The 12,201-nt window shown below is 37.8% G+C and overlaps 1 protein-coding gene across 2 annotated transcripts in view; it reads left to right on the top strand.

Annotated features, from left to right (window-relative positions):
* zmp:0000001082 (integrin alpha-D) overlaps positions 1–12,201 on the top strand; it is a 108,221-nt gene that overhangs the window by 31,858 nt on the left and 64,162 nt on the right. For both annotated transcript variants that reach the window (XM_062026719.1, XM_062026720.1), the window contains 5 exons: positions 5,065–5,182; positions 5,299–5,441; positions 7,691–7,837; positions 7,913–8,113; positions 8,331–8,461. In XM_062026719.1, coding sequence (XP_061882703.1) covers positions 5,065–5,182; positions 5,299–5,441; positions 7,691–7,837; positions 7,913–8,113; positions 8,331–8,461 — 740 coding nt within the window. The remainder of the gene's footprint in view (positions 1–5,064; positions 5,183–5,298; positions 5,442–7,690; positions 7,838–7,912; positions 8,114–8,330; positions 8,462–12,201) is intronic.

Raw genomic sequence — 12,201 nt, 5'->3', positions numbered from 1 at the left:
ATTCGAACTGCGTGATTTGCATACGCAATTCGTTTTTTGTTGACCAAGTCGTAGTTTTTATACCCGAACGAAACCAACTTTGGCATAATTGTTTCTCTCTGCCGCATTGTTTGACAACTCTTGTTCGGTGGTTGTCCTGCAATTTGAATGGAGCAATGCTGTGTGATGAAAACAATGTAGATCTAATTTGATTGGCTGTTGTACTGAGAGCACACACGCTGACAGGCAGCACACACGCTGATAGACAGACAGACACGTACAAAATGAAAGATACGGAGCGCTCCCAAATAACTTTTTAAGCTTTGGGTTTTGGGGAAAGTAGCAAGTCATTTCAAGTCAAAAGGCTCAAGTCCAAGTGAAGTCACAAGTCATTGATGTTAAAGTCTAAGTCGAGTTGCAAGTCTCTTTACATTTTGTCAAGTCGAGTCTAAAGTCATCAAATTCATGACTCGAGTCTGACTCGAGTCCAAGTCATGTGACTCGAGTCCACACCTCTGCTTTCTGCTGTAAGACACTTCCATCTACACCTCTTAAACTTTACTATAAGCACTTACTGCTTGTGTTGTAGCGGCTAGTTTAGCGCTTAACATGCATTCTTGTCTGATTCTGCTTGCTCTAACTTGATGTGTTACTTGTACGATATCACTACTACTACTGGTACATTACTTACTATTGTACTATTTGTACAATATCACTACTACTCAATTACTTACAATATATTACTTGTACAATATCACTACTACTACCGGTACATTACTTACAATATACTATTCGTACAATGTCACTACTACTACATTAATTACAAGCTATTACTTTTACGATATCACTACTACTACTACATTACAATATATTACTTCTACAATATCACTACTACTACCACCGGTACATTACTTACAATATACTATTTGTACAATATCACTACTACTCTATTACTTACAATATATTACTTGTACAATATCACTACTACTACCGGTACATTACTTACAATATACTATTCATACAATGTCACTACTACTACATTAATTACAAGCTATTACTTTTGCGATATCACTACTACTACATTACTTACAATAAATTATGTTTACAATATCACTACTACTACATTACTTACATTATATTACTTCTAATATCACGACTACGACTTCACTACTTACAATATATTACTTGTACAATATCACTACTACTACCGGTACATTACTTACAATATACTATTCGTACAATGTCACTACTACTACATTAATTACAAGCTATTACTTTTACGATATCACTACTACTACTACATTACAATATATTACTTGTACAATATCACTACTACTACCACCGGTACATTACTTACAATATACTATTTGTACAATATCACTACTACTCTATTACTTACAATATATTACTTGTACAATATCACTACTACTACCGGTACATTACTTACAATATACTATTCGTACAATGTCACTACTACTACATTAATTACAAGCTATTACTTTTGCGATATCACTACTACTACATTACTTACAATAAATTATTTTTACAATATCACTACTACTACATTACTTACATTATATTACCTCTAATATCACGACTACGACTTCACTACTTACAATATATTACTTGTACAATATCACTACTACTACCACCGGTACATTACTTACAATATACTATTTGTACAATATCACTACTACTCAATTATTTACAACATACTACTTGTACAATATCACTACTACTACATTACTTACAATATACTACTTGTACAATATCACTAATACTACATTACTTACAATATACTACTTGTACAATGCCACTACTACTACTACATTAATTACAAGCTATTACTTTTACGATATCACTACTACTACATTACAATATATTACTTGTACAATATCACTACTACTACCACCGGTACATTACTTACAATATACTATTTGTACAATATCACTACTACTCAATTACTTACAATATATTACTTGTACAATATCACTACTACTACATTACTTACAATATACTATTTGTACAATATCACTAATACTACATTACTTACAATATAATACTTTGTACAATATCGCTACTACTACTGGTACTTACAATATATTATTTGTACAATATCATTAATACTACATTACTTACAATATAATACTTGTACAATATCACTACTACTACATTACAATATATTACTTGTACAAAATCACTACTACTACCACCAGTACATTACTTACAATATACTGTTTGTACAATATCACTACTACTCAATTACTTACAATATATTACTTGTACAATATCCCTACTTCTACATTACTTAATATATACTATTTGTACAATATCACTAATACTACATTACTTACAATATAATACTTGTACAATATCACTACTACTCCATTACTTACAATATATTACTTGTACAATATATTACTTGTACAATATCACTACTACTACATTACTTACAATAAATTATTTTTACAATATCACTACTACTACATTACTTACATTATATTACCTCTAATATCACGACTACGACTTCACTACTTCAATACTTACAATATATTACTTGTACAAAATCACTACTACTACATTAGTTGCATTACATTACTATTACAATATCACTACTACTACATTACTTACAATATATTACTTGTACAATATCTTGACTACATTACTTACCGGTACAATACATTACTTGTACAATATTACTACCACTAAATGTCTCACAATACAATACTGCATTACTTCCGGGGGTCGTGTACTAACTGTAGTACTCCTCTTCTGCTTACAAGGTTTCACTACCTTTTGCACACTTTATATAAACTATCTTTACAAATCATTGTGTGATTTTGTTATATTGTATATGCTTATATGGGTAAAAGCACTTCATATCTGAAGGTGAAATCTTACAAAATACAAAAAGAAAGAAACTGTATAAACATTTACCGATATATGATTAAGGTGTACATTGTAAGATGTCGACTTCAAAACAACACATATTGGTCCAAGCACACCATACACCACAATCTTATCTAGTGGAGTCTTTACATGGACCACAAGCCAAGGCAAATGGTGTTATTTATTAAGGTGTACTTGGTGTGCAAACACCCAATCACTTTCTCGACATGGACCCTAACAGCTTCCTTATTTCATCCGCATCTTTTACATGAAGTTGACTGTGACTCCTGGTGAATGCAGAGATTTTCAGTGTAGTACCAATTAGGACAACACTTTCCTAAAGGTCAGGCCTGATTCAATAGAATCCAAACAGGACACAGTAACTAGTATGTGCAATCTTTAAAATTGTGTGTACTATTAATGGGCATGTTGTGTGCCATCTACTAACACTGCTTGTGCAATTGTAAAGTGGTGAGACGGCCTTCTTTAAATGAGGATTTTGCGTGCACGATATGGGGCATCACCAATATTGTTATATATTATTATTACTTTACATTATAAACTATACACTGTATAGTTTTTATAGGATTATTCTTCAGCTTAAGGGCTTGATGTAGACAAAAGCTCTGAGTCTGCATAAAGCCAAATATTCTTTTAAATTAAATTATTGCACATTGTTCAAATGTGTGGCACCGAGCGACAAGAATATGTGTACAGTTTAAAAGTATCAAATCAAATCAACTTTATTTATAAAGCACATTTAAAATTTACCACAGGGGTAGCCAAAGTGCTGTACAATGGGCAGGTTAAAAGATAATACGAGTACCGAGCAAACACAACACAACACAAACAGAACACGATAAAAAATAAATAAATGAAATAAAATAAATAAAACATAAAAACAGGTTCACAGCATGTGTATTATGGGACGCCAATTTAAAAATGCAGTTTATTTTCCTAAATGGAGGTAATTATTATTAATTTAGGGGAGCGGCGCCACACTGTCAAAGGAGACCCATAATTAGCTGCTGGCCACCTGTCAGCTGGGGCACCAAAAGTAAATAGTGTCAGTCCGACTGTATCAGTGTTTGTGATCGCCTTAACAGACATAAATCGGCAATGGACGATCACATACTTTTTTACGAAAATTGGCTGTTTTTGATCGGTGGCTGATCTATCGGCACATCCCCAATGTATACTGCATCGGGATATGTGCAAACCCAGTGAAGATGGCACGTTGTGTAAAAAGGCCTACTCAGTGGCCTAGTGGTTAGAGTGTCCGCCCTGAGATCGGTAGGTAGGAATTGGGGGTTAAATCACCAAAAATGATTCCCGGGCGCAGCACCGCTGCTGCCCACTGCTCCCTTCACCTCCCAGGAGGTGATCAAGGGGATGGGTCAAATGCAGAGGACAAATTTCACCACACCTAGTGTGTGTGTGACTATCATTGGTACTTTAACTTTAACTTTAACTTTAATCGTAAATTAAAACAGAATACAATGATTTGCAAATCCTTTTCAACCTATATTCAATTGAATAGACTGCAAAGACAAGATATTTAACGTTCGAATTGGTAAACTTTGTTATTTTTTGCAAATATTAGCTCATTTCGAATTGGATGTTTGCAACAAAAGCTGGCACAAGTGGCAAAAAAATCTGAGACAGTTTGAATGCTCATCGAACACTTATTTGGAATATCCCACAGGTGAACAGGCTAATTGGGAACAGGTGGGTGCCATGATTGGGTATAAAAGCAGCTTTACGAAGCGTAAAATACCACAACGGAGACCCCGGACTGTTGAACAACTTAAGCTGTACATCAAGCAAGAATGGGAAAGAATTCCAAAAATAGGTCTCCTCAGTTCCCAAACATTTACAGAGTGTTGTTCTAGGAAAGGCCATGTAACACAGTGGTAAAAATGCCCCTGTGCCAACTTTTTTGCAATGTGTTGCTGCCATTGAATTCTAAGTTAATGATTATTTGCCAAAAAAAAATTAGGTTCCCGGTTCGAACATTAAATATGTTCTCTTTGCAGTCTATTCAATGTAATATTAGTTGAAAAGGATTTGCAAATCATTGTATTCTGTTTTTATTTACGAATTATACAACGTGCCAACTTCACTGGTTTTGGGTTTTGTATTTTTGTCCATAGCACAAATTACTAGAGTACTGATTCTGATGCTTTTCAATGACAGGACACATTGATTCTCGGTTCCGTGGGATCAAACAGCTGGCGTGGTGCTTTATATGAGCGCCATGATTTAACAGAGACACGGATTACAGATTCACACATGCAGATGGACTCTTACATGGGTATTTTTTTCAAATATTTTACTACCATTGCCATTGCTATTTTTTTAACTCACTGAGACAACTGGTATCGGACCTTTTTAATGTGTGGTACTTATGTGAGTAATTCTCGGTTGCAGGATACTCTGTTTCTGTGGGCCAGATAAACAATGCTCCTCTATATTTCACTGGCGCTCCAAGGTTTCAGCACACAGGACAAGTACTACTCTTTAGACGCGACGGGAGCAGCTGGAATGCAAGCCAAAGAATAAATGGCGATCAGGTTGGAAAAGTGCATACTTTAATTGTAACAGTGTTGATAAGTCACAAATTGAATGTTTAGGTATGATATGACATTTTTTTGACTAGTTTATTCATCTTGCTTTGGTATTGGCTTGAAGTGGATCTTTTTCACACACAGTGGAACCCGACATAAGCGGTTGTCAACATAACTGAAATCGAAACCAGCTGTTGCTTGCACATTAGTTGTTTATTTTTACATAAAGAGAACTGGCGATGATAGAGGATTTTTGAAACACAGACAGTTTATTGATAAGCTAGGTTATTACCCCCAAGCTTTTATTTTAAAGTGTTGTATATTTGTTGGTCGTGCGATGGGTGATGAGCCAAGAAGACGGCAACGAGGAATCGTCCAACAAATAGCTTTATTTGTTTCAGCGAGCCTCTGACTGAAGCTGCAGGTCCAGGAGAAAGAGTGGGCAGAATCTCTTCTGAAGTCCTCTCGGACCACAGTGACTAAATACCCCTTTCTGAAGACCCCCACTCTTTGTAACTCTAGCCTTGGAGCCGGTCAGTCTGGCCAGTCAATCTTTCCTTGACATTATTCCTCTGATCAGTTTGAGTCGGGTGACCTCCGACCCCTATCCTCTACTCCTATCTGTGGGGGCTCCCTACCAGATGTTGCTAATGTTTTTATTATCTCTCCTAAAATCCAACTGCTGCTGTCTTTTAAGTTCCCCAATGTCCTGAGGGCAAGGGCCACCACTCTTTGAAAGGCTCGTGCTGGACATGTGCACTTTTGACCTTAGTAGACTAATCCTCTGAAGGATTCTGTAACCAAATACAAACACATGCTAGCTCACGATCATATAAATAAATGGTACTTGGTATGATTCACCTCAAAAGCTTACTTTGTTTTTAACAGAAAGGGACCGTGTGCACGTTTTAATGCTGTGTTAACACTAGAAGTCCCAGCATTTTTCTGTCTACCTAGAAGACCCAGAGAGGGGTCATTTGGCCCGACGCTTTTCCCGAATACACTAATCACTCATTTTGTTATGGTAATGAGGCTGTTAGGGGCAGTTTGTCTAGGTAGACAGAAAAATTATACATGTGGGAAATGCCGAAAGGAGCAATGGCAGTGCCAGGATTGTGAGTGACTGCTCAAATGTATGTCAGTCACGTTTACATGGACATGGTTTTTCATTCTTTGTAAATATGCTTTTTTCTTTGTAAATTTTTTTTTTTAAACTATTTTTGGCACACAAAAATAACAATTGCTTCTGCAACAACCCTCCACACCAAAACTGGGAAAACAGTTGCTTTTTCATTCTTTGTAAATATGTTTTGTTTTGTATTTTTTTTAACAATAAATGTCAGAGTGTTGATCCCTTCATTCTGTTGATCCTTGCAAAAACACACACAACCTACCTCAGAACTAAAGCTTGAGCTGTAAGGTCCCCTCCCCCACACAGGCTCAAGTGGCCCCCTGCCGTGTGCCACTAACAGCCACATTTTCATAACAAAAGGAGTGTCCACAGGGGGGACTAGGGGTCAAATGACCCTCTTGTGTGTTTTCTAGGTAAAAATGTCAATTGACCCTTCTCTGGGACTTCGCGTGTTAATAGACAGTAGTTATGTTGTTGTTGCGGTTTCACCCTGCTTAGCGATAATGATGAAATTACGCACATGTTGACATAAACTGACCCCTTGACTCTTTTTGTCTTTTGGCACTTTTTAAAAATAAGAAGACGGTAGACCAGGACTTGATGAGTTGGTCGACGTAGACTGGTTGTCAATATAAGCGAGTTATTTTCTATATGTTGTATTAAATGTTGCATGTTGTATTAAATGGGACGGCGTGGCGAAGTTGGTAGAGTGGCCGTGCCAGCAATCGGAGGGTTGCTGGTTACTGGGGTTCAATCCCCACCTTCTACCATCCTAGTCACGTCCGTTGTGTCCTTGGGCAAGACACTTCACCCTTGCTCCTGATGGGTGCTGGTAGCGCCTTGCATGGCAGCTCCCTCCATCAGTGTGTGAATGTGTGTGTGAATGGGTGAATGTGGAAATACTGTCAAAGCGCTTTGAGTACCTTGAAGGTAGAAAAGCGCTATACAAGTATAACCCATTTATTTATTTAAAGGTTATGATAAAACAATATTTCATATTTAGTAACTACAGAGAGAGAAAAACATGGTTAATTTCCTCACTTTATGCACAAGCAGCTTTTATTGTCCAAAGATGTGACAATATAAACAAAATAACTAAATGTGTGTTTCTCGGCCTGTTCAGATTGGTTCCTACTTTGGGGCTGAGCTGTGCACAATAGATGTGGACTCAGATGGTGACAGTGATTTCCTCCTTGTGGGAGCACCGTTGTTTTACCATCCTCAGAAAAGGTCAGAGGGACAGATCTACGTCTACACACTGACTGATGAGGTGGGCCGCTATTACCGCTTTTCTTACTGTGATGTAAATTAATTATTTAACACACGCAAGTGTCGATTCCTGCAGGTGCTGCTCAGAAGGGAGATGAATGTGACAGCAGCACCGTCCATGGGGAGGTTTGGCACCAGCATTGCTAGTCTTGCAGATCTCAACGGCGATGGACTCAGAGACGTTGCGGTCGGGGCCCCTCTCGAAGACGCTAACGCGGGGGCAGTGTACATCTTTCTTGGTGACAGACAAAGAGGGATACGCAGTGTTTTTAGTCAGGTGAAGTTTATACAGTCATAGCCAAAATTCTGGAGTGTCTTCAAAATTGTGCTTCAATAACATTGTAGCGTCCTTTTTGAGATCCCAACAAAAATTGCTTGCTCATTCAGTATGTAACAGACATGTAAAATGTTTTTGACTATACTATTGGATCGCATCAAATGTACCTAATGTTTTGGCCAGTCAGGGTAACGTAGTGATGTATTTGCTATTCCAGAGACTCAGGGGACAGAAAATAAAGCCTGGGATCAGATTCTTTGGACAGGCCATCAATGGAAATATTGACCTTGGAGAAGATGATCTCCCCGACCTCGTGATTGGATCATACGGGGCCGCCATTGTGCTCAGGTACAAATACAGAACATGGGGTTCGGTAGTACCGAAAAATTCTGTCAGACTGTGGTTTCATGAAAAAAAATCAAACGGTACCATATTTTGAGTCCTTGGTTGCATGTGACGTAACTTCAGGCTGGCGGGAAAACAGTTGCATTCGTAGCAGACTGCCTCTAAGTAATGTTACAATTCCCCATGCCAACTAAGATAGATAGATAGATAGTACTTTATTGATTCCTTCAGGAGAGTTCCCTCAGGAAAATTAAAATCACTACTAAATCAAGCAAGCATGCCTGATAGAAAGCACTCAAAAGTAAGGCTCCACTTTTTAAACTTGCTCAATGCTAATTCATTTACATTGGATATTCGATGTGTCTATGCTACCAATTAGCATTAGTGATTTTACATGGCGAGTTCAACACCTCCAAATTTGGTAATGCAAACTACAATTGATATGAATGTTACAATAAACAGCTGGTGTGTTATAAGTACAATACTTTAAGTAGAAAACACTTTGTAGAACCTAACAAAAGACAAGGCTGGACACATTAAATCTCCTGACTATGGCAACACAGGTAGGACAAATGAATGCAGACCGTATTTTTTGGACTATAAGGCGCACTTAAAATCCTTTCATTTTCTCAAAACTCGACAGTGCGCCTTATAACCCGGTGCGCCTAATGTACGGAATAATTTTGGTTGTGCTTACCGACCTCAAAGCTATTTTATTTGGTGCATGGTGATATGATAAGTGTGACCAGTAGATGGCAGTCACACATAAGAGATACGTGTAGACTGCAATATGACTCAACACCAACATTTTATATGTTCCATTGAAAATATCGAACATTACACACGGCGCTCAAAAATCTATCAAAATGTTTTGGTAAGCTATGGAGCTGCACCGCTTGATGGATTGTACTGTGCTTCAACATTAGAGTTTTATTGTGGTGTGTGTATAAGGTAAGACATATTATCTGGCGTTTTGTTTCGCAATATTATGCAAAAGAAAATATCCTTACCTTCTGGTACCTGCTGATCTGTATTTGGGATCTGCATAAGTCCTGAAAATTTGCGCGCGTTCGCCTTTGTAGTCGTTGCAGACACCGTAGTCGATAAGCTTCTTCTTTTTCTGTATCTTCTTGTTATGGGACATTCATCCTCCACTGTTGCCATTTATAATATAAAGTAGTGTAAAGTTCTTACTTATATCTGTCAGTAAACTCGCCATGAAAGCCCTAAAAAATACCGGTGAAGTGAGTTTACATTATTCACCCAAGGAACTTTAGTTATTAGAGAGTTCCGGTCGGACGTTTTTTCACGGGACACATTTCCGGCGTTGTTATTGCACTAGTGAGCCACGGATGAGAAGATGCTGCTCCGTTATTGATTTAAGTAAAGTCTGAATGTTGTTAAAACAGTTAGCTCCATCTTTTGACACTTCTTCTACCCCCGTCCTTGCACACTACACCGCTACAATTAAGATGATGGGGAGAAGACGCTGCCGAAGGTGAGCCACGTAAATAAGACCGCTCACAATACGGCGCATCCGGAAGCGATTGTAAGAAAGCGGCTTGAAGATGATCTGTAAAACATAATCCATGCAACATTTTGACCAAAGAACCACCATTACATGTTATGTAGACCACAAGGAAGTGTTTTCATTTTCGAAAAAAAAAAATATAATATGACCCCTTTAATGCGCCTTTTGTATGAAAATAGATCTGACTATACCCACTCATCGGCAGTGCGCCTTATAATCCGGTGCGCCCTGTGGTCCGGAAAATACGGTACTTGCAATTGAGACTCAGAAATGTAAGAACATTAAATTTAACAAGTTTTTTGAGTCAGTTTGACACATACCTCAATCCGTGTATGTTTAGCAATAACAAATAATTGAAGACATTCCACAAGCTGCAGAAAGTCATGGCATATTATAAGTCTTTGTTTTTACTGTATATAGGCTACCAAGCATGTCCCCTTCGAACTAAGTTTGTGAGGGAATACATATTCAGAGCTGAAGCTCGGCTCATTGCTGTGTCATCGTTGATTTCTGCCCTTTATTTAATCGGGGGAAATGCACAAATTTATCAATTTTTACTTTAGAGGGGATTCAATTTCTAACACAGATCAGTAAACAAATATTTTGGTAGCATTATTCTCTTTTTTTTCTCTTCATAAGTTAAAGTTAAGTTAAAGTCCCAATGAGCGTCACACTTGATGCTGAGTGAAAAGCAGGGAGGCAATGGGTCCCATTTTTATAGTCTTTGGTATGACTCGGCCGGGCTTTGAACTCGCGACCTTCCAGTCTCAGGGCGGAGACTCTAACCATAAGGCCAATGAGTGAGTGACGCCCTGCCTGGCTAACCACACAATCTAACAACTTCCTGTTTATTAACCAAAATTACCTTTGCCCTGCATGTGACATCTACTCTAGGGAAGTAGTGGTATTTACGTATCATTGCATGTTCAATTCACTGCCACTCGTTTTTTATTCTATGAAATCTCAGACCAACAGTCAACATGAGCAGCAGGGATTTAAAATAGTTTATTAAATATGTACAAATTATTTTACTCTCTAACTATCCATCCATCCATCCATTTTGTACCGCTTGTCCCTTTCGGAGTCGTGGGGGGTGCTGGAGCCTATCTCAGCTGCATTCGGGCGGAAAGCGGGGTACACCCTGGACAAGTCGCCACCTCATCACAGGGCCAACACAGATAGACAGACAACATTCACACTCACATTCACACACTAGGGCCAATTTAGTGTTGCCAATCAACCTATCCCCAGGTGCATGTCTTTGGAGGTGGGAGGAAGCCGGAGTACCCAGAGGGAACCCACGCAGTCACAGGGAGAACATGCACACTCCACACAGAAAGATCCCGAGCCCAGGATTGAACTCGGGACTACTCAGGACCTTCGTATTGTGAGGCACATGCACTAACCCCTGTGCCACCATGCTACCCCACTCTCTAACTAATATAATAATAAGTTATTGATTGTAGAGGTACAAACAAAGGTTACTGTTATTTCCTACTGTGATGCAAGTTTCACATATATTTTGCTAGAGCTTTTTCTTTTTTTTAGTTAATGACCAATATAACACACTGTAAAAAAAAATCCTATTTTTATGGTTAATTTACTCAAAATTTCTACTGTAATTTTTCAATTTTTTAAAAATAGTTTATAAAACTGTAGAATTGAAGACATTATCTGTAAATAAACAATCGGCCTGTTATTTTAAGTAATATGCCAGTAATGACAAACTATGTATATTTCTATTTTTTTTACAAAAAAATACCAAATTAATTATAAATAGCATTTTCTGTTTTCTTAAATTACTTTCAAATTCATGTAAAATTACAGTAGTTATCTTTCATTAAATATGTAGCTTGTTATATAAAAGTCTATGTCCATACTAAGAACCTAACACAGGGGTGTCAAACTCAAATACAGAGTGGGCCAAAATTTTAAACTGAACAAAGCCGCGGGCCAAGGTTGAACAAATTAACCTTTAACATACTCTACGAGCTATCGTCACGTCCGCTTTTCATCCATTCTAACATCGTTCAGACCCAGTCACAAGAAATGTGTTGCTTCTGTACACACACGAACGAGCGAATGCAACGCATACTTCATCAACAATGATACAGGTTACACTGAGGGTGCCAGTATAAAAAACTTTAACACTGTTAGAAATATACGCCACACTGTGAATCCACACCAAACAAGAATGACAAACACATTTCGG

The sequence above is a fragment of the Entelurus aequoreus genome, linkage group LG18 (genome assembly GCF_033978785.1).
Source record: "Entelurus aequoreus isolate RoL-2023_Sb linkage group LG18, RoL_Eaeq_v1.1, whole genome shotgun sequence".
NCBI classification, from domain to species: Eukaryota; Metazoa; Chordata; class Actinopteri; order Syngnathiformes; family Syngnathidae; genus Entelurus; species Entelurus aequoreus.
The sequence above is the reverse complement of the archived record's forward strand: the minus strand, read 5'-3'. Positions and strand labels throughout refer to the sequence as shown.